The 24,164-nt window shown below is 36.3% G+C and overlaps 1 protein-coding gene across 9 annotated transcripts in view; it reads right to left on the reverse strand.

The window, feature by feature from the left end:
• Positions 1–24,164, reverse strand: part of ANKRD17 (ankyrin repeat domain 17) — a 142,954-nt gene that overhangs the window by 66,196 nt on the left and 52,594 nt on the right. For all 9 annotated transcript variants that reach the window (XM_055137308.1, XM_055137310.1, XM_055137307.1 and 6 more), the window contains exons 2-8: positions 16,439–16,592; positions 12,278–12,434; positions 8,385–8,532; positions 7,795–7,942; positions 6,095–6,328; positions 2,881–2,975; positions 615–852 (exon numbers count right to left, since the gene is read on the reverse strand). In XM_055137308.1, the coding sequence (XP_054993283.1) occupies positions 615–852; positions 2,881–2,975; positions 6,095–6,328; positions 7,795–7,942; positions 8,385–8,532; positions 12,278–12,434; positions 16,439–16,592 (1,174 nt within the window). The remainder of the gene's footprint in view (positions 1–614; positions 853–2,880; positions 2,976–6,094; positions 6,329–7,794; positions 7,943–8,384; positions 8,533–12,277; positions 12,435–16,438; positions 16,593–24,164) is intronic.

Genomic DNA, 24,164 nt, shown 5'->3' on the forward strand with positions numbered 1-24,164 from the left:
CTAGCTCTGCACTCAGGGGTCACTCCTGATAGGGTTGGGGACCATACGGAGTGTTGGGGATTGAGCCCAGGTTGGCCACAAACAAGGTAAACACCCTACCCCCATCTCTTGACCCATGGCATTATTTGTTTTTTTATAGGTCACACTCCTTGGTGATGCTACTCTTAGAAATGCTCTACCCACAGTGCTATCACTCCAGGCCTCACCAAGTTGGCTTTTAAAACTTTTAAGATGCTGGGAGGGAACCTGGGAACACTGGTGCTGGGAAACGGCTCTGGTGGAGGGACGGGTGTTGGAATACTGTAGGACTGAAACTTAATCATGAACAGCTTTGTAAAGCTGTGTAAAGGTCTATCTCACAGTGATTCAATAAAAAGTATAAATAAAATAAAATAAAATTTTAGAGGCTGCAAATACTAAGTGGAAACTGAATTTTAAACTGAAGATATCTTAACACAGTATCTTTCAAAAGAAGTTCAAGCACTGAGCTTCTTAAAAACCTTTATATTTATGTAATCTTTGCATTCTCATTAGTCTTTATGGTAGGATTTCCTATGCTGGGTTTCATAAGACATTGTAAATATCTGTTTATATCTGTTTTGCTTTTTTTTTACCTTGGCCTAGAAGTAATGCCACCATTTCTTCATGTCCTTCTCGAGCTGCTTCCATCAATGGTGTATAACCTTCATCATTGACCTCTTCCAGGCTAGCTCCTCTTTCAATAAGTAATGCCGCAAGCTCCACATGCCCACCACACGCAGCCAAAGTCAACGGTGACTCAAAGGAATCAGCAGGCATGTTCACTTGGGCACCACTGTCAAGAAGTAACCTGGCTACTTCAACATGACCATCCTAATTACAATGTAATAAAAAAATTCAATCAGCACCATCAAAATTATCTTTAAATTATGAATACAATAATTAGCAAATAATGAAATTAACTAATCTACATTCAAAATGAATAAATCAACATTAAACACTGACTAAACCAGCATTTATTAAGACCTATCTGTTTTTTCTTTACTACAATACAGGAAACCAAAATTGAGAATGTAGAAAAGGAATTAGCTCAATCAAGCTTATTAAACCATCAAGAAAAAAATGTTTAAGTGCATGAAACGGGTGTACTATGATACCACAGTTAACAGCATCACTTTATGGCACAAACTTAAACACTAAAAAGAATCAAGTTCAGAAAACAGATAGTAGGACGTTTACAGAAACCTGAAAGAAAACCAAAAGTAAGGTAAAAAGCACAATACTTTTGGGAAGAGTTACAGAATTGTGGATGATTTTATTTTTGAAGTAAAATAGATTCATTTTGAAGAAAAATGATCAAAGGAGAGAAGAGAACACATGACTGGGTGTGATTCCAGCAGCAGATAACGCATGCTGCTTGCCTGTACAAGGGCTGTTCCCAGACTGTTGCTCTAATTGTAGACAAAAGGAAACACTATGCTAAAGGTTGTTCCTTGGCTGTTCAATTTATGTCTGCCAGTGAAAATAACGAAAGAAAGTTATTTCTTACTATAGGCTTTACTAGACTCACCTTCCCCATAGCTTTCTTAGCTACTGGAGATACCAAGGTTCTATTTTTCCTTTTTCCCTGTCACATACCTTCTTATACTATGTCATATCCAACAGGCATCTCATTTTTATTTGAACATGTCACAATTTGTTTTTGTCACTTTTGTATTCTTTAAGCTAACCGTTTTCTTCCTACATTAATTTTCAACTCCTTATATTTTCCATAACGTCGAATTTAAAATGTTCTTTTAAACAAAGCTTCTACGTCTGTTTGCTAATAAAATGATTCCTCTAGAAATAAGTATTCGGGAAATACTTATTTCTGGTGTGTGCTGTTTAGATCTATAGAGTTTTCATTTTAATTTCTTAATCTACATATAGGTTTGCTTCTCTAGTATGAAATATATAGCCTGATGTCTTAAGCTATTTACACTGGAACACAGTAACATAATTATTAGTGTTAGTAATAGTAGTAATGTTTCTTACAAATATCATCTCATTTAAACCTTACAAGAAGCCCTGAGAAGGCTGTTATCATCTAACATTTTAACATTAAAAACATTTTAATAGATGAGGAACTCAATCTTCAAACTAAAAAAAAAGCTTGCTCGAAATTAGTAATGCAAACAATGTAACAGTAATAAACAAGAAAAATAAAATTTAAATAGCCACCTAGTGTATTTACAAATTAGTAAAATTCAATGCAAATCATCTTTTCAAAAATCATTATATACAGAGAACATAAGAAACACCAAACTCATTTGAGGCATAAGTCTACTTTAGCACCTTTCCCCTCATACGTTTATCTATATTGCTATTCTAATACATCTGTGCCAAAAATCACACTGACATACAGAGGTACTAACAGCATTATGTGTTCTAAGAATAATTCTACACCAAAATACCTTAAAAAAAGTAATACACACGTCATGCATACTTAACAAAAGGTATTAGTTCAATAAAACAAGACTAATTTCTATTTTTTGATAAATGTTTGCTCTAATGAACATAGTATCCTAAGCATATGTTCATCCTTTATAGATTATATTCTCCCCTTTAATATCAATTAACTTTTAGGAAGACATTTTTGTGCCAATTAAATAAAAACAGCATAGTTAACTGAGACTAAGGAAAATGAAGATAGCACTATATTTCAAAAATCACCATTAGTAGAAGTTAACATAGTACAATCAACTTTGAAAATGATTAATAATTCATACACCTCAGATTTTGCTCTATAAGTCACCTGAAATGAACAGAATCTTTGAAGTTAATGCGAAGGTACTCACTGTACACTAGGTGTCTCTTTCTACTTAACAAGTGTACTTCATGCATCCATTTCACTAAACTTACCATGCAAGCCTCCATTAAAGCAGTGTGCATTTCATCTGTTTTATGCTCTTGATCTGCGCCTGCTTCCAAAAGAAATCGCACCATCTCTAGGTGTCCTAAAGTAAAAGTGTATAAGATTACTTAACACTTTTATACCCCCCAATATATGAGAAAACTGATACCTTAAAAGATTATATTAAACTTATAGCAATAAATTTACAATATAAAGCCAGCTACAAGCTAACCTCTGTACAGAAAACAAATTATACTGGTTTTGCCATTTCATTCTGAGTAGATGCCATTAATATTTAAAACCCACGGTACCACCTCTATCCAGGCACACTAGCATTATTGTATTTATAACAGGAAAGAAATAACTATTAAAAACTAGAAGCATGGAGTAGTAATTAAATTTTTTGATGATTAAATGTGTTTTGAGTTCCAACAATTACCTCAAAAATATTTCTCAGAAAACCTGCTTTTAAGTTGGAAACTTCACCTATAAAAATATTCCTGAAATTACACATTAACATTATATATATAAATCCATTTACGCACAAACATACAAACACATCTACTTGAATATATCTAGCTTCAAATAAGCTATCTGTGCCTCAGTTCAGATAAAGACATCTCCTGAGTATAAAAAATGTATTTTTTTTTCCTTATTCACTTTAGTGCTGATTAGGCAGTAGACGGGTTTTTTGGAAGGGTCATCCCTGGCACCGCAAAGTCTCCCACGCTTTACTGGGTGTGAGTGACTTTGAAGGCCCCAAGAATGACCAGTGTGGACAACTAAAATTCTCTCTCTCTCTCTCCTCCTCATCCTCCCCACCCCAATAAAATAAACAGCTAAATGTCTACTTTTTTCCAAAACTTGATCTGTAATGTGCTATAGAATCATTCTCAGTCAAATGTGACTGAAAGAAAAGGAGTGGTTGGTGGACTTACAGTTAAAACTGATTTTGGTAAGAGCACCTACCATCTTGCTACATACTGTTCATGCTACCTACCTACCTCTCTTTCCTATTATTGTCCCTTCCCCAAAGATTCCTATCAATATTTAGTCTCAACTGAGTCCAATCAAATCCTATCTTGGCCTTGTTAATCTATGTCCTAAGAGATCTCACCAGAAATAGAGGAAAGGAAGAAGGTCCATGGATCCCTGGAAGTAGCAGAGATGTTCTCCACCAACTCAGTTCTATATCCAGCTTCTAATTAAAGCCTGCAAGCCCCAACCAAAGATGCCCCTTTTGGAAAGCACAGTGGGGCTACAAGTAAAGGAGAGAGGGAAGAGTAGTTATATGTAACCCCACCATCTCAAAGTTGTTCTACTCAGCAGGGACTGAATAGTAAAATGCAGTCAGACCTGGGTTCACAAGGATTTGTGAGATGGGGAGAGAGCCACCCAATCAATCAGTGAACTCTTGACAACCTGTCCCTAGACCCAAAATCAGCCTTTTTCTAATTATCACCTAGAACTAGGAATGTGTAAGGGACCTAAGCTGCACTCCCTATCTACCCTTAATCTGAAAATATTTAACACCCACCACAAAAATCAAACATATTTAAAGACAGCCTATTTTCAAATTTAAATTTTAGTCATGTATATCTCTATGATTATAACAATTTTTACAAAAGAAATTATTTCCAAAGCAATTACAACACATTGCTCACTATGAAACAGAATGAAACATTAATCAAACACCAGGTGAAAACGAGAAAGGTGACGAAACCTCTGGGTGCAAAATCTCAAAGGTACTCAATTCACAAGACTGTTCAAATAACAGAATCTGAGAATTGGCCTACCAAATTGATTTGAATGGAGGGGGTCCCTGGGGTACTGGTGGAGGGAAGTTTATATTCTAGTGGTGGGTGTGATATTGGAAACTATCACTAACAGTATTCTAAATCATAGTGCCTTAAAAATATGGAGCTGATGGGGGAGGAGGGTATACATAGAGATTTAGAATTAGAGATTGTTTCCACAGGCTTTCAAAAGCTGTTTTGTAATGCCTGTAGGTCAGGGTTTATCAAGCTTTTCCCCAACATACCCTACCCCTCTTCTGACTTCATTTCATTCCCACAGCCCTTGTATCCGTCTATGGCTAGTCCTCTAATCTTACTCCGTGGACCCTCCATTTAGATGATTTTCACCAGTGAACCCTTTGGACATAATTAATGTAATATAATATAAAACATGCCACAGCTGCAGATTTGTAAGAAACACTGAGTACTAATAATCAGATCAATATTGTATTAGAGTTGCTTTTCAATAATTTCTTCATACTCATTTATCTATCACTTAAAACTGTAGTATGAAAAATGTTTGTTTCTAAGGATCTATTTAGAACCTAGAATAATCTAGAGTATTAGACTAGCTAAATTTTCAAGAATTTTTTTCTGTTCTGCTTCTCTGAAAGAGCAGTTTTTTCTGAACTATCATTTTTTTAATCATTGATATTTGAAATATGTACTTCGTTTTCATGACTACACATTAGTAGGTTTTGTTCTCATTTTCAACCAGCTTCTCCTTTTAACTATTAAATAGTGATACTAGAAAACTGTTCTTTTGGATTTAAATTCACCCAACACTTTAAAATGTTCTAATTTAAAATATTCTCCTTTTCCTTCAATTGTTACCTTTCTTCCTTGAACCTTTTAAGAAATGAACAAATTGTGTTAAGAGACTACTGTGGCGGGGCCGGAGCGATAGCACAGCGGGTAGGGCGTTTGCCTTGCACGCGGCCGACCCGGGTTCGATCCCCGGCATCCCATATGGTCCCCCAAGCACCGCCAGGAGTAATTTCTGAGTGCAAAGCCAGGAGTAACCCTGAGCATCGCTGGGTGTGACCCAAAAAAAAGCAAAAAAAAAAAAAAAAAGAGACTACTGTGGCTACATTTAAATTTATAGAATAATCCTAATTTCAAAGTTTTTGTGTGAACCATGAAAAAATATTCTGACACAAAATAAGTATATAATTCAGTGCACATCAAAATCAAATTCCCATTTCTAACAAAATAATTAGATCAATTCTAAGTTTTCATCAACAATGGCAGTCTATACAAACATCTACATATTAAACTTGAAAATTTAACAGTTAATTTCATACCACATATTATTACATATCATTTCATGTGTTTATGAAATGCTGTCTACTGCAAGTATGGGACCTAAGTTTCGATCCCTGTTACTGCTAAAAAAATAATAAATGATTAAATATATATACTGTACCTTTGTAACAAGCTAATGTAAGGGCACTCTCTTTAAATTCATTGGAATGGGTATTAATGCCAGCCCCGTTTTCTAGCAGCAATCTGGCCACTTCCACATGTCCAGCACTTCCAGCTTCCATAAGAGGAGTATGACCATTTTCATTATGGTCCTCGATACTAGCACCAGATTCCAAGAGCACCTTTACAACATCTACATAGCCTCCAGCACAAGCATATGTAAGTGCTGTATTGCCTATTTGAACAAAGTAAAACAAGATATTAAAATAAAGTACAAAACAGAGCAGTCTACTTTAACATACAGGGAAAAAAACTAAAAGGGGAGACTATAACTTTAATAAATTTAGATTTTACACACACACATATGCCCTCTTCCTCACCTCATTTTCCACTTGCATCTTATCTTACTGAAATCAACTCCTAGTTCTTTCCACTTAAAATTAGGGATGAAAGCACACGGAAAATAAAGTATCTTACCACAACTACAGAATTATAAAAAGAATTGAAGCGAACGTTTCATATGAGGAAATTACATTTGTTACAACTTTAATCACAAGTCTAATTTCTAATTTGCTATTCGTGATCCATAGATATATGAATTAAAAGAAAGCTTACTATTCTTTTTAATCATATACTTGTTTTCACTACAACTTCAAACAGAAATTAACTGACTAAAGTTTAAATAATTCCAAAAAGATGCCTTTTGGATGATAAAAATCTTGTACATACCGAGTTAAAAAAAAAAAGCCAATCTTCTGGATATAATAATAATTTTTAAAGTCCTTGAAACTAGAATCTGGAGCTATTAAAATTGTCTGCAAATACCTAGTAAGCTTAAAAATCTTAGGGACCGAGGGCCAGAGTGACAGTACAGTAAGTAGGTGACTTGCCTTACAGGCACCTCACATGGTCCCCTGCACCAGCCAGGAGTGACCCCTGACCCCTTAGAACCACTAGTTGTGGACCAAAATCAACAACAAAAATCTTACAAAGGCAGATGGTACACTGAGTAGGACGTTGGCCTTGCATGTGCCTAACATGGTTTGATCTAACACCCCATTTATAGTCCCCCAAGTATCGATCAAGTTTCTTAGTTCAGAGTCAAGTAAATTCCTGGGCACTGCAAGGTATAGTCCTCAAACATAAAACAAAATAGAAAAAATCATAGGTGAAGAAAATTTACAAAACATATTTTTACATATGCTCAAGAACTCTACCCAAATCTATCAATGCCTAATTAAAAGGAGAGGGGGAGCCTTTAGAAAGCTACAGTCATTCCAAGAAACAATGGTTTCATAATACCTTCTGTTTCTAATGCAGAAGTTAGTAAGACAAAGTAATAGTAGACCTTCTTTATGTTCCATACCCTTCTTAATCATCCTAGCCTTCTTCCCTTATCACTAGAAAACTGTGGAGTCTGGATTGTAGAGCTTATTTTTCTTCAAAAAAGATCTTTCTAACTGCGCCAGTAATTAAATTAATTCTTAATTTCTAAAGGAAACATTAAAGGCCAAATAACCCACATACATGATACAGTGAAATCTCATTCAAAATACAGTATATGTATATTAGAGTTCAACACTGTTTTTGCAAATGTGCAGCACCCACAATAAAACTGCAAAATCATAAGTGATCACATTTATGTCAAGTTTTAATAATTACCAAAGGACTTTAATAAAACTGAAAATAAAAATGCATAACCTGTTGAAGATTGTGCATTGACATCAGCTTTATGAGCTAGCAGCAACTTCACAATTTTGACATGTCCTCCATTAGCAGCAGCCATTAAAGGTGTAATGTCACCTTTGATTCCCCTATCTTCCACATTTGCATGCATTGCCAACAAAACCTAATGAAAAAGTTTAAAGGAAATCAGAAAAAGAGTTTTATTGTTATGTTTTGTTTTCACTGGTACCAGGGATTAAATCTAAATTTCAGAAATGCCAGATCCATCCCTGACCATTCATCAATATATCTAAATACATACTAACACCTGGTACTTATAGTGAGAGTCAACAAACACTAAAATGCATCCTATGAAATGTCTGAAATGGAAGATAACAGTTACATTTATTTCCTTAAAGCCTGAGAGGACAGATGTAAGGTGCCTGACTCCCACGCAAACAACCTGCTTGAGGCCTGGTACCACAAGGCTTTCTGGGTACCAAAGCACAGAACCAGGAACAGGCCAAGAACTCCTGGGTGCATCCCCTCTCCCCAGTCCCCACGCAGTTTATTGCCTTGTATGTCAGAAAAAAATTTTTAAAAGCTTCATTTTTGATAGTACAAACCTGTGCAAGCTCATAATATCCAGCAGAACAAGCCAAACAAAGAAGGCTCTCCCCTTCCTCAGTGTGTTCATTAACACTTCGCCCTTCTATGAGTAACTTGCGCACAGCATTGACATCTCCTTCTGAACAAGCTTCTGCCAAACTGCGGCTAGAAGGAGAAGAATAGTGTTAATATTGGGATATAATACTAAAATTCACATCAATATGTTAAATGATTATTTCTCTATAATTCATTACAAAAAGAAATGGAAAAAGATTCAGCTTAACCTTAAAATCTAAACATAGGAGTGGGGGGGGGGTGATTACAAGGAGTAATGCACTTGTCTTAACTATAGGGAGTATTTTCTTTAAGCACTTTCTAGTATCAGTATATTATGTCCAGATAATTACCAGGAGGAAGGCAACTGCTAACTTATTTGAGGAAAAGGAGAACATAAAAACTAGAGCATATTGGGGGCTGGAGTGATAGCACAGCGGGTAGGGCATTTGTCTTGCACGTGGTCAACCCAGGTTCGATTCTCAGCATCCCATAAGTCCCCCAGAACCACCAGGAGTAACTCCTGAGTGCAGAGCCAGGAATAACCCCTGTGCACTGCCAGGTATGACCCCCCACACACACACAAAAAAAAGTAGAGCATAAAAAGTAGACAATTAGTATGAGAATAAAGTTTTTGTACTCTTGACAGGTTCTTTAAATTCTATGGACAGTTCTGAAAATTCTCTTACTTTTGGGTAAAATTCATTTCTTCAAATCATTAGTGATGGAGGGAAGTTGACATTGGTGATGGGTTCAGTGTTGCAACAGTGTATGTCTAAAACTTTACTATGAATAACTTTGCAAATCATGGTACTTTAATACAAACTTTAAAAAGTGAAAAAAAAAAAAAAACACCCCACGAGGCCTAGTTTGTTAGATCAGGAGTAGGATGGTGAGGTCCCAAACTTATTCCCTTGGCACACTATACCTGCTTCAGTGTGCCTCTGCTATTTGAGATCTTTGAAGTCACAAGGTATATGATCTTCGCTAGGGTACTGCAAACAAGTATGTGACCCCTGGTGAGCAGCACTACAACCAAATGTGTCTGACTCTAATTCATAACATACTACTTTTACTTATTTTACACATGGCCTTCCTACTGTATATCAAAAATGCTAAATAAACTCCAAGTCTAAGCTCAACACACCTCCCGTCGCTCTGCCAAGAATCATAATTTCTAAGAGTTCACATCCTTATTTTTTTCAGATCTTTGCTAAAAAGTCACCTTTCAAGAGAGAAGTTCTCTGATCATACTATTAAAAAGGCAACATGACTTCCAATTTAAACACTATCTTAGCACTTCCATTGTTCTCTGTAAATTGTATTATTGCATGCTCTATTATGTACTTTTTTACGTAGCCACCTACTGCATTGTCTCCAGGTTGTCTTAAATTACATTTAGTATGCTTATCTCTTAATTTCCAATTTATAGGACACTGACAGTCCCTAAGCCCAGTGTTTGTTATCACCATAAGACAAATACCTTCCTACAAGAGAGTTCTTGAATAAAAGCTTATCTTCACTATCATTCCAGTCTCTTCGCCCCTACTCATCCATGCACTTTCCTCTACTTTCTCATCTGGACTTTGAATTTCTACGTTTGGTAACTTTAAAACAATCTTAGGGGGCTGGAGTGATAGCACAGCGGGTAGGGCGTTTGCCTCACACGTGGCCGACTCGGGTTCAAATCCCAGCATCACATATGGTCCCCTGAGCACCGCCAGGGGTGATTCCTGAGTGCATGAGCCAGGAGTGACCCCTGTGCATTGCTGGGTATGACCCAAAAAGCAAAAAAAAAAAAAAAAAAAAATGTTATAGAAACCATTTCAGCAACAGGTGAACTCCAAAACTTCTAAGCAAAGGGTACAACATGAAATCTGGCACTGACATTTCACTCAACTAATGTGAAATCAAGTGCACAGCACTAGCTCTACTCCACTGCATTTTGTAAGCTTTGCTAAATAAGCTTCACAGACGTATATGACCTACTCTTTTCACTAACTTCTAGCATTATTTTGAATAACAATGTTTTCTCTATTATCAGTCTGATGGAGAACAACATTAAAAATATTTAAATACCATTAAATTTATAGATTAGTAACACTCATGTTAACTAAAAATGAACCTCAAACTAGAGTCCGTACAGAGAGAATGACAAAGGAATTTTAAAAGGAACAAAAATCTCGGCCACAATATGATTCAGGTGGTAGGCCAGGTGACTTTCATGTGTGAGGACCCGGTCCAATCCCAGGTACTAAATGCCCTCCCACACCCACAACAACAAACAATCCAGAGTTACCCGTGAAATTAAAAAGCCGAGATGAAGATGAATAAACAGCAAATTCATACTCTTGTCAATACTACCAATTCATGCTCTTAAAACATGAAACAAAACACTATTATACAAAAATCAATTCTTTAATGCTATTTGTTCTCTAAAGCCGTATATAAACGAATCTCATTATCTCAGAAACTTAAAGGCAACTGCTAAACTGTAAAACTGTTCCTTTTTTCCCCTCTCAACAATGAATAAATGCTTAAGGACATTTAAATGAATCCTCCATTTTCTATAGGGCATAAATCTTTGTATAGCCACATTTACAAACTAATTACCCTCAGTCTTAAAATACTTGAAAAGCATAACTCAGATTATTTAACTGATAAACAACAACTTGTTTTTAATGCCAATTTATAAAATGATAGTTTTTTTTTTTAAGACTTAAAGACTGTGTGGAATAAATGTTTTAAAATAACTGGCTTATAAAGTAGATGACTGAAAAAGAAAAGGCGTATTGACTCCTTTGCAAATACTTTCTTAAAGACAGCACAGCATGTAGAGCGTTTGCCTTGCAAGTGGCCAACCCAGGTTCGATTCCTCCGTCCCCTCACAGAGCCTGGCAAGCTACGGAGAATATCTAGCCTGCACAGCAAAGCCTGGCAAACTACACGTGGTGTATTCGATATATACAAAAAACAGTAGCAAGTCTCACAATCAAGACATTACTGGTGGGGGCTGGAGCGATAGCACAGCGGGTAGGGCGTTTGCCTTGCACGCGGCCGACCCGGGTTCGATTCCCAGCATCCCATATGGTCCCCTGAGCACCGCCAGGGAGTGATTCCTGAGTGCAGAGCCAGGAGTAACCCCTGTGCACCGCCAGGTGTGACCCAAAAAGCAAAAAAAAAAAAAAAAAAAAAAGACATTACTGGTGCCCGCTCGAGTAAACTGATGAACAACGGGATGACAGTGCTACAGTGCTACAGATATTTTACAATATTAGTCCTGTTTTTGTATGACAGTGTAAATTTATTTAAAAATTTTTCAGAAAACAAGATATCAACTCACAAGATATTTACTAAATCCAAATTAACTCCGAAATACTATACAAAAGAAACAGAATAAACAAAACTGTAAATTGTTGGGACTGACATATATTCAAATTAAAGGAATCAGATCTATGACTGTGTTCACAAAATAAGAAATAAAAACCTACCCATTTTAAATGGTTTGAACTGAACTGAAAACTGGCAAAACTTGAAAGTATTACTGTCATGCTAAGACAAAATCTGAATGAGAAAAAGGACTTAGCACAGAGATGAAAAATTCAGTAATGTACTCAGATTAGTATCTCAGCTCTGCTTTCTGTCATTTATTTGGTCTCAGATTAAGTAACTAACCTATCTTGGGTTTTTCTAACTAAAATCGGAGTTTAAAATAAAATAAAATCCATACTTGAGCTTTTTATGGATATAACAAGATATCTCATGTAAGATGAGAGGTACAGAGCCAGGTACAAAATAAATAGTAAGCTAATTTTATGAAGATATTTTTTATTGATCATCATGAAAAGGTACTTACTTGTCCGACTGCCCTGCATTTGCTGTGCTTTCAGCTCTCATACGGGTAAGTGCAGCAGCAGCTTCATCCAACGCACAACTAACAGATGATGTCAACCTCCGAAGCACTTCAGGATCTGCAAAGGCTTTACCATCAGCCGTGGATAATTTGCCTATTCCTATTATGCAATGTTCACACCAGTATAGATATACCCAAGAGGAAAAGCAAAAAATAACTCAAGTTACTAAACAATATATGTTAAACACCCTCCGATTAGTGCACTGATGATACTCATTATCAGCCCTGAACCTTACGAGAAATCACCATTTCCAATTATGTCATAACGTTTTTCCTTCTCTAAGAGGTTTGTAAGTACTTAAACCTATGAGACCTTGCGGTGACGGATATGGATATTTGGTCCATACTAGGACAACTAGGAGCCATCACTCTGATTTTGTCATAGCTTTAAAAGAAGAACCTATATTTAAACATTGAAAAATTGCTAACATTTGAGTGTTAAGCCATTTGGCCACTACATCATCTAAAAAAATTTTTAGAGAGCTTCAAAAGATAGAACAGTGAATGGAGCGCTTGCCTTATACTAGCTTCCCTTGGCTAGGCTGGGCTCTACCCCCAGCATCCCAGATGATCCCTCAAGCTTGCCAGGAATGACCCCTTAGTGCAGAGCCAGGAATAACCTCTAAGTATTGTTGGATGTGACCAAAAATAATTTTTTAACGGTTTCCTAAAATATGCCAATAAAGAAAAGCAGGGCAAAAAAACAAAAAAGAGAGGAATAAGAAATAAATTTATTTTGATACATCAACACTAGCAGTACCCGAAATCAGTACCATCTATTATGAAAACTGACCAAGTATGGTCTAATAGGCAAATATGTATGAATACCTATTGTTTCTTTTTTCACTGCACAAGAGGATGGGGGTTTGGGGGCTCTTAGGCCACAATTAGGAGTGCCTTAAGGGCTATTTCAGACTCTGCTCAGGAGTGACCTCTGGTGGTACCAGGGAAAACCAAATAGTATTTAAGACAAGAAAAGAGCCTTACCACACATATAATATCTCCAGTCTGATCAACCTACTATTTCTAATCTGTATGCAAGTCTTATTACATTTACTCAATATTATACTTACAAATACTATATGAAAAAATTTTTTAAATAGCAAAAATAGGGGAAAAAATTCAGAAACCTTAAGTGAAAAATGCAATTTGCTGCTTTTCCAGATACCATTATAATACAAGTATATTTCTAATCTTTATTATTCTAATTCTACTCCAAGCTTCTCATATGCTTATTAAAAATACAGATGTTGACCTGTCCTATACTCCATTTCTCAGTACTCAGAAACTAGAGCTTAGCCACCTATATATTTTTTTCTGAAGACTGTAATGTACAGCAAGGATTAAGAAGTGCTCAAATTTGAAGATAAAAATCTCAATGTTATAATGGATATTATAGACTCCTGCTACTCATCATACGGTTCATGTCCTAAAAAAAAGCATTGCCATAATCTTGAAGGACTGTGGGAAACGTGAAATCCCAAGATGCAGGCCCCAAGATTTATTGATCCAAAGCCTACATTTTAAAAAAATGATGTGGGAGTTATTCAAATGTATATAAAATATTAAGTAACACTATTACAGGATGTAGAACAACCTTATTGAATTAAACAAACTCAGAGGCTACCAAAATAATAAAAATGTTTGTGCAAATTTCTAATAAGGGCTCAAGAATATAAATTATGTTTAAATTTTATAGTTTGCTTTTCATCCTGAAAAATAGAAAATATAAAATACTGCATTTCATCTAATAGCCTAGTTCTCCCTCTTGGAGAATCTGACAAGCTACTGAGAGTCTATTGCCCACTTGGGAGAGCCTGGCAAGCTCCCTATGGCGTATTCATATCCAAAATTAACAGATATATATACATACCTCTCGGAGAGCCAGCAAGCTACCGAGAGTATCCCGCCCGCACGGCAGAGCCTGGCAAGCTACCTGTGGCGTATTCGACATGCCAAAAACAGTAACAATAGGTCTCATTCTCCTGACCCTGAAAGAGCCTCCAATCATAGGGAAAGACAAGTAAGGAGAGGCTGCTAAAATCTCAGGGCTGAGTGTAAAAGAGACTGGTGCCCGCTCGAGTAAATAAATGAACAATGGAATGACAATGACAGTGACAGTGACATTTCATCAGACATAAAAGAAATCTGAACGTAAGTTTTTATTATTGAGATGTAACAAATGTTAAGATCAGATTGAATATTTGCTGTAACAAGTGACAAGGATACAAAAACCTTAGCCTAAAAGGACTGACATACCTACTGAATAATTTGTCATTAATATTATTAACCAGTCTGAATGTGCTACATGTTTATTCAATGTAGTATCTGTGGTTAGTAAAATATGCTAAGGCATTATTAACAAAGGGAAGACCCAGATGCATTTTGACTTGAGAAAATAATCTCCAATTTTCTAGCCAAAGCAGATGAACTATATAACTGCTTATCAGTAAAAGCAACAAAATTAAGCAATGGAATACACCCGATCAAAGTAATTTCTAAAAGAAAAGCAACAAGGGCAAAAGATTCTATATTAAATTTTTATTAATCCTTATCTTCAAAGGTAGTCTGTATCAGTAAATACAAGTTGATTTATATTAACTTCTCTGGAGCATCCTAGAATCCCTTTGTACTAATTTTAAGTAACCAGATTTATACATCATTATAATACACATTAATCAGTTAGTATAAAGTAATCAGTAAGGTATGCAGTGATTAGATCTTTTCTGAATTCTAACAGCCAAATGAACAACAGGATAAAATCATTCTAAAGAGGAAATACTTCTTTCTTGTTTGTTTTGGAGGAGGCCTTTCCAAGCCACGAGTGCTGGCAGGGTGATCCCAGCAATGCCCTGTGCAGCGCTGGGGATCAAACCCAGGGCCCTGTGCATAGCTAGTACACTGCAGTCCTGTGAGCCGTCTCCCTAGCAACAAATGGGGGCAGATGCTAAGGCAGGGAGTCCCCATGTCAGAACGGGCCATGGTCAGAGAAAGGTCAAGAAACACTGCTCTGCACAGCGGGTAGGGCGTTTGCCTTGCATGCGGCCGACCCGGGTTCGATCCCCGGCATCCCATATGGTCCCCCAAGCACCGCCAGGAGTAATTCCTGAGTGCAAAGCCAGGAGTAACCCCTGAGCATCGCTGGGTGTGACCCAAAAAGCAAAAAAAAAAAAAAAAAAAAAAAAAGAAACACTGCTCTGAAGAAAGGATTAAGAAAGGCCCTGGACTAGTAAGACCTCAAGTACAGAGGAGATCAGATACTAAATTGAAAACTGGTATTAAATGAATATATGTACGATACATAGTGAAAGCCTCCGCATTTTCCCTGAATAACAGCCCGGCTTGCAATCCATCGAGCAAAACTGAAGGACAGCTCCCTCAAAACAGAGAAAGGACTTACAGATTTGGGGGGTTTCTACCATATAGGTGATTTTACAAACAGCATTTAACACTGAAGAAAATCAACAAAACTGAAGGGTCAGAAAAGATAGTACAGCATGTATGGATTGCCTTTCATGCAGGCTAACCTGACTTCAATCCCTGAGGACTGCCTAGAACAAATCCCTGAGCACATAATCAGGAGTAAGCCCCGAGCAAAGCAGATGTGGCTCCCAAATCAAAAAAAAAAAACCACTAAACTAAAAATAAGTGTTTATAAGGTTGAAAGGAATACGCAGACTGTACTTTGGTAAATAAAATTATACTTTGTTTTAAAGGGCCACAACTCAGTGGTGCTTGGGGCTTACTCCTGACTCTGCTCAGTAACCATTCCTGCTGGGACCTGGGGTGGTAAACAGGTGGACCATATATGTGGTGCTGAGGATCAAATCCAGTAAGCTTCGTGCAAGGCAAGCTCCCTGGCCTCTTGTGCTATCACTCAGGCCACAATAAAATTATACTTTAATGAAATGTTCCATGTAATTTTTAAATATCCAAGATGATATATTTTTCATATTACTACTTTTGGTGAGAGGGTACCAAACTCAACAACTGAGCCATTCTTAACTCCTAAGGCAATAGATTTAGAATGACAAAAGTTTTGTCAGAGATTTACTGTAACTTAGAAAAATAAGGTGGAGAAAAAAATTAAGTTTGCGGACTCACCTGCAGCTTCAAGTAAAGCTTCCAGTCTAGCCTGTGTTTCTGGATCTACTGTCCTAAGGTCCGCACCATCAGCAGTACCTGATAAGAGCAACTTGGAAGCTGTTTCCAGCATTGGATTTTCCAAATCATCCTGATCCAAAATGAAAGACTCCACCTATGAAACAAATGCCAGAGGGGAAGGGAAAAATGAAAAAAGAAAAAGAAACAGAAAAAGAAAATAGTTTAATGTAAATATTTAAACAATTAAACCCCAAATAAAGTCAGTGACATATAAACCCGCTGATTTTAGGAATCTGTAGAATTTAAGAATACATGAATCACATTTTAATTTTTCAAGTAAAATAAAATGCATTCTTTTCAACTTTAAAGTGTTAGGTTGAGGGGCCAGAGCGATAGCACAGAGTTTGCCTTGCACGCGGCTGACCCGGGTTCGATCCCTGGCATCCCATATGGTCCCCCAAGCACGCCAGGAGTAATTCCTGAGTGCAAAGCCAGGAGCAACCCCTGAGCATCACTGGGTGTGACCCAAAAAAAGCAAAAAAAAAAAAAAAAAAGGTAGGTTGAGGTTAGGGTACACTGTGAAATTACCGCTGAAATTTCACTGAAAACTGACACTTCAGTACAGTACCTATACCACCTAATTTAATGTTCTGTTCTCAGACTCGATTTGCACACTTAACAAGTACTAAACCCTCAAAGGCTTCAGATATAAAGTGTACTATTTACTAATATTAGCCAAATTTGAAATCAAACACAACATAAAAAAAAAAATCACAGCTATTATCAACACTGGCTTCATCATTATACACCTTTCGGAGAGCCCAGCAAGCTACCGTGGTATATTCAATATGCCACAAACAGTAACGATAGGTCTCATTCCCCTGACCCTGAATAAGCCTCCAATTGTTGGGAAAGACGAGTAAGGTGAGGCTGCTAAAATCTCAGAGCTGGGAGAAATAGGAACGTTACTGGTGCCCGCTCGAATAAATCGATGAACAAAGGGATGACAGTGATACAGTGATACAGGTTTCATCAAAAGTTTTAAAAGGCAGCAGTATCAGGCAAAAACAATTTCTAAAATTCTAACTTGTGCTTTTAAATGTTCAAATTTCTAACACAAAAAAATAACTCTAATGACTTTTCCCTAAGAACCCTGGCTCACTTTAATCATTTCTGAGGACATGACAAATATGTAAATCTTATAACCCACATATGTCTACAAATTGTATTTTCCAGGAAAAAAATTACATTTCGTAGGAAAGAGCAACTAATCCACCTGAACTTTAAAAAAGGTGCTTTGCAACAAATTCCTTGTTCTCAAACACTGAAGTATTTTATATGCAAGTATCATTTTACTGCGCACTGCAATGTTAAAATAACATATTCATTTTTTTAAAATAAAGATTTTTATAAAATTAGTATCAGGATTGCTCTTTTAAAATTTTTAATGAGTCAATATTGGTTTATAATAGTTCTGAGTGTATTATATTTTACCAAAATAAACCTAATTCCCAAGATCATTCTAAAGGTGAAAGTGCTTAACATTTCATCTCAAATTATGAGTATTTGACAGTAAATATAATGATACAATAGGGTGACATGGCCTTGACCAATGTTACACTGCTACTGCTCTTGCAATTATCAATATCAAATGTGTTGATTATTATCAATTATCAAACATGAAAGTGGTGAAAAGGAAAATAGCTTGCTAGCAGTATAATGAAATAATTGTTAACCTCTTTGAAATCCTGAAATAGTCTGTTAGTCTGTGCAGATCAAAAACTGAGAACTTCTTAATATATACTTATACCAGATTCAATAATAAGAAATTAATAAAAGCCAGAAATGGCGCAAAGTTTGGTTTGGAAATTCCTTGTCACAGGGCTGCTCAAAAATTAATATATAAAACATGTGCTTTTACAATTTGATGAGAAAAGTTTATTACATAAACGAATACTAAAATGATCGGGAATTTACTTCATGAAACTAGGGAATATCTAAAATAGATATAAAATCCCTGGCACAGCAAGACGTGTGCTTAAATAAAATCCCCACGCACCAGGAGTGATCCTCAAGCACAGAGTCGAAAGTAAACAGAGCCAGCAGTCCAGCTGAGTGAGCCCCCACAACCCGAAATTCCTTGCAAGTATCAAAACCTGAGTTTGAACCCCAATACTGCAAATAGTCCCTTGAGCACTGCCAGGAGTGATTCCTGGACACAGAAACAGGAAAAAGCTGTGAGCACTGTCAGGGGTGGCCTCTCCATAATAAAAGGGAGGACCATTAATAAAAGAGATACCAAACTTAATCAATTACCTGGAATACAGTTATGTTTATGCATACTCACTAAATATCAGAAATGAGAGATATATATTTTAGAGGGAGAAGGGCCTCTCACAGGCACATAATTGCTCATCACTGAGCTACATCATTGGCAAAAACAAAATCTTAAATAAAAAATATTTGGTCAGAAGACAGTACAATGGGTAGGGAGGGCATTTGCCTTTCACATGAATGACCTGGGCTCGATCCCCAGCATCCCATATGGTCCACTGAGCACCACCAGGAATAATTCCTAAGCATAGTCAGGAGTAAATCCTGAACAATATTGGGTGTAGGCCTAAGGAAAAAAAAATAATTTTTATACCTTTAAACACCAGAAACTGGGGCCCAAGCAATAATACAGTGGGTAGGACATTTGCCTTGCATATGCAGCTGACACAGGCTGAATCCCTGGCACCCCAGGTGCTCCCCACTAGGATAAGCCCTAAGCAATGCAGGGTGCAGCCTCCCCAATACAAAAAAAAAAAAACTTTTTTAAATCAGAAATTGTTATTTTCCTGCTATTCAGGGTCACATTTCTAGTAGATAGAACAGCCTAACTGAATCAGCATGTACTTAACATTAAATATCATATACTTTATACAATTTGCAAATATATTGGGGAAAATATTTCTTCAAATTTTCATTAATTTTATACATAAGATCATTTAGGTTTTTACTATTTCCAGTACAAACAGACACACACAAAAAAACTCTGAAAATAATCTCTACTAATACTGGCTGGGACCATTCCTCCTGGGCCCTAAAATCACTGTCCTTAGGTGTTGGTCTCATTCTATGTTATTTTACATCCCACATATGAGTGCCGTCATTCAATGTCTGTCCTTCTCCTTTGAATCATCTCACTTAGCATGATACTCTCCATGTCCATTCATTTATACGCATATTTCATCACTTGATTTTTTTTTTCTAACAGCTGCATAGCATTCCATTGTGCAGATGTACCAAAGCCCCTTTAACCAGTCATCTGTTCTCAGGCACTTGGGTTGTTTCCAGATTCTGGCTACTGTGAACAGTGCTGCAATGAACACTCAAATGCAGATGCCACTTCTCCTGTGTTCTTTTGCACCCCTGGGATATATTCCCAGGAGTGGTACTGCTGGGTAATATGGAAGCTCCATTTCTAGTTTTTTGAGGAATGCCTTTATTATTTTCCGAAAAGGCGGAACCAGTTACCATTCCCAACCGACAATGAATGAGAGTCCCTTTCTCCCTCAATCTGTGCAAGCATTGGTTGTTCCTATTTGTTCTTTTTTGATGTGTGCCAGTCTCTGTGGTATAAGATGGTATCTAGTTGTTGTTTTGATTTGGAAGCCTGAGGTTCCTCAAGTGTTGGGGGAGCTGGTACATAAGACAGAGGGACCACTATGACAATGATGGTTGGAGGGATCACTCTGGATGGGAGATGTGTGCTGAAAGTATAAAGACCAAACATGACTGGGTACGCTGCTGGTGAGAAATGTACACTGGTGGAGAAATGGGTGTTGGAATATTGTATGACTAAAACCCAATCAGGAAATCTTTATTACCTGTGTCTCATTAACTCAATAAAAAGATTTATATATTTATATAATATATATATTGGCAGGGAGTGGTGGCTCTGAAGAACCACCAGGTGTAAGCGCCCCCCCAAACACACAAATGCACATGCGCACACACAAAAGCAAGAAAAAATGTATTTCGGGGAGGAGTGTTATGCCACATACAGTGGTGTTCATGGGCTATTTCAAGCTCCCTGCCTGGGGAACACACGTGCAATGCTTGAGGAACCATGCAGCGCTAGAGATTGAACCTTGACCTCCTGTAAGGAAAGTGTGCATTCCAATTATTGAGCTTCTACCTGGCTCTCACCAAACTAATATTTTATATTTAAAAAAAAAAAAAAAACCTTAGAATAACCAAAGATTCGGTGCCAAATCAAAATTACTGATCAAAGACACTAAGTATTCAAAGAAAACACTGCATATAGAAAAATAAAATGATTTTGACAAAAATGACTAATTTTTATACAAGGAAAGGAGGAACATGATACTTGTGAACAGCATTAAATTTCTATATGCTATAACAGAGGGTTTATGACAAGAAATTAAACGATTTTTCAGAAAAAACTTTTATGCTATATTGCATTTACTTCAATAAAGTTGGTGAAAATTTACTGGGAATTGCATATCAACCTGTTCATGAAGAATACTGAGCTTTTCCTTACTGACTTCAAAACTCTTCACAAAAAAATTTTTTATTTTAAATAGAACTATAGTGAGTATATAAAAAAGTAGGTAAATTCAAACGACTACAAAATTCAATACACAGTTTTATAACGCTATTGGAAAAAAGAATGGAAATAAGTATCACTTCTATACTCTTTTATCCCCAGTTTAAAATTTATAAACTAATTTCAGAGTTAGGATCTAGAGACCTTGATTATCAGTGCTGCTTCAGTTGCTTGCTATCTGTAACTAAGGTTTTCCGCCACTTCTAATTCCTCACGCTGCATATTTTGATAAATGTCACAGATATATTTATGAATACATTTGTTTATACTTATAGATACATTTATTATATTTATTGCCATCTAAAATCCATAGAAACAAGTTGTATGGCTCACTGATACTGTACCAAAACCAGAACTATGTCCAAGCCATTGAAGTTCTCAAAACCATGGTTGGGCTTCTCAGTATTTGGTGAAGGTAGGGAACTCATTCAAAAATTATTTTAAAAATTTGTACTTTAGGTAGCAGGGAGGGCAAAACATTTCTTCTCTCATTAAACACAACTGTACTACAAATAATTTATGGGTCAAATACACTAGCTTACTAATACAAAGAAATAGAAGTATTTTTAAGATTTTAAAAATCTTAAAACTTAAGATTAAAAGTCTTAAAACTACACTATAAGCCCATGCCCCTACATATACCAAGAGTAATTCAGATTAAAAATTAAAATGTGGGGCCAGAGAAATAGTACAGCAGGTAAGTAACTTGCCTTGCATACAGTGGACCAGGGTTTGATCCCAGGTATCCCATGTGGTCCCTGAGCACTGTCAGGAGAAATTCCCGTGTGCAGAGCCAGGAGTAAATCCTAAGCATAGTGGGAGTGGCCCCCAAACAAACAAAATTGAAAATGTGGGGCCAAAAAGAACAGTCGGTAGTGCACTTGCCTTGCACAAGGCCAACCCGGGTTTCAATCACCCCATTATGGTTGCCCAATTCCTGCCAGGTTTATCGCTGAGCAGTCAGGAATAAACCCTGACAACTGCCAGATGAAACCCCAAAACCAAAATCACACAATAAATTAAAACGGATTTCCCACTGTAGCTCATTTGCATTATATTTCTACAGAAAGAAAAAACTCATTTTGAATCACAATCAAACTCAGAACAATGAAAAATGGTTGGGATAAGAAATCCACATAGCAATATTTTCTTTAAATTAAAAAATACTTTTTCATAGAGAGGGGAAAACAGGAAGGAATGTTATCATTAAAAAAATTTTTTTTCCATTTCTTTTGTAATTCTGGGAACTGAACCCAAACTCAAAACAAGTGCTCAGTCACTGAGCTATCTCCCTCCCCCTTAAGTTTATTAGGAAATAACCTATCAAAGCATGATAGCAAGTGTTATATTTAACTAAGGTGGATGAGTTAAAGTTTTGATTGCATGGAGAATAAACATAATGCTGCATCAATTTTTGCTTAATATTAAAAAAAAAAAAAACTAAAATGCAAGGGGGACTTAGGAATTTCCAGGTTCAATTCTTTGAGATCAGAAAACTGAAAGCAAAGCCCCTTAAAAAAGCATTTTTCTAAATTTCTATCACCATTTGAACCTTTTATTCATTAACTGCTTCATATTTTGTCCAAAGAAAACAACATGCCATAGGAAAAAGATGTGGTTTTACCTACTTAGGGCAAGGGAGATAGCTCTGCTTGCTAGAGATTCAATCTCTAACTTCACAGTATCTTCCCTGCCCAGACCAAACACACTGGGAGTAGTTTCTAAGCACTGCCAGGTGAGGCCCAAATCAACAAAAACGGAAATAATTTAAGGGGGAAGGAGGGCGACTTGTCATCACTTTAAACTCACTAATTATAAAAACTGAGGAAACAAAACATTGTAAACTCCTCATTTATAAAAAAAAAAAAAAATCAAGAATTTTCATGACTAAACAGATTTGTCTGTGCCATTAATGATACTCCTAACCATTTTATACTCAAAACAGTCACACCAAAATTGGCAAATGCAGTTTAGAATAAGAATGAAAGACTATTACTACATTTCAAACTATTCTTCAAAAGAGATAAAATATTACCAATGCCATGAGAAATCTATTCACAATGTAATAAACTGGAACTTATTCAAAACAAGATGGATATATTCTGATTACTTCAACATCAAATATACAAAATCACTTAACAAATATTTGCACAAATTATGTGCAAAGCAAAAAGCAGTCAGCTGAGGGGAAAAAAAGATTTTATTACAATCAAGGCCATCCACTATACTACAACAACAAAAACCAAGTCTGTACAAACATCTACCTATATCAAACAAGACAGAAAAATAATACTAAGTAGACGCTATAATAATAATTATAAGGAGGAAGGACAAAATTCTGAATAATGCTGGGAAAAATAATACTTAGGAAAGAGCAGACCTTTCAACATTGTGCAGAAACGTTTAGAATTTATACAGTAGGTTACTAAAGAACTTATGCATTAAGATAATTATCAGTGTTTTAAATAACTGGAGAGTAAAAGAAAGATAGCTTTTTAGAGTTAAAAAGAAACAAACCAATTAGGAACTTACTTCAACATGTCAAAAGATTGTGCAAGGTGAAACTGAAGAAGAGTCACTCTGACAATAAATACTTGAAGTGTGAATACTCAACTCTACAACCGGAATTCTTGAAGCTTTTTTTCCATCCTCCCATTCTATACTTAAACATCTTTTACTGCTGTCTTTATTGTTCTAGAAACATAATCCTACCCATATATCAATCAATTTCACACTAGTAACCAATTTAAGATGGTAATCTACATTTCAACAAATGCAATCAAAATCATGATTATAACCTTTAAAAATGAGACTTAGAATAACAAAAAATTCTGACACTTGCACCAGGAAAATTAGTGTCTTCAATCCAAATTTCAACACACTTTAAAAGGGAATGTTTGGGGAGGGGACCAGTGATAAATAGTACACCAAGCAGTCTCTTGCCTTGCAAGCAGCCAACCTGAGTTCAATCTAGGCACCCTATCCAGTCCCCCAAACCTTGCAAGTGTGACTCATTATCACACTTTATTAGTAACTAATAAAGTTACTGTGAATTAATTTATTCATTAAAGACTAATTTATCCCTATATTCTTGCATTCATACTCATCTGT

This window comes from Sorex araneus, chromosome 5, assembly GCF_027595985.1.
Source record: "Sorex araneus isolate mSorAra2 chromosome 5, mSorAra2.pri, whole genome shotgun sequence".
Taxonomy (NCBI): domain Eukaryota; kingdom Metazoa; phylum Chordata; class Mammalia; order Eulipotyphla; family Soricidae; genus Sorex; species Sorex araneus.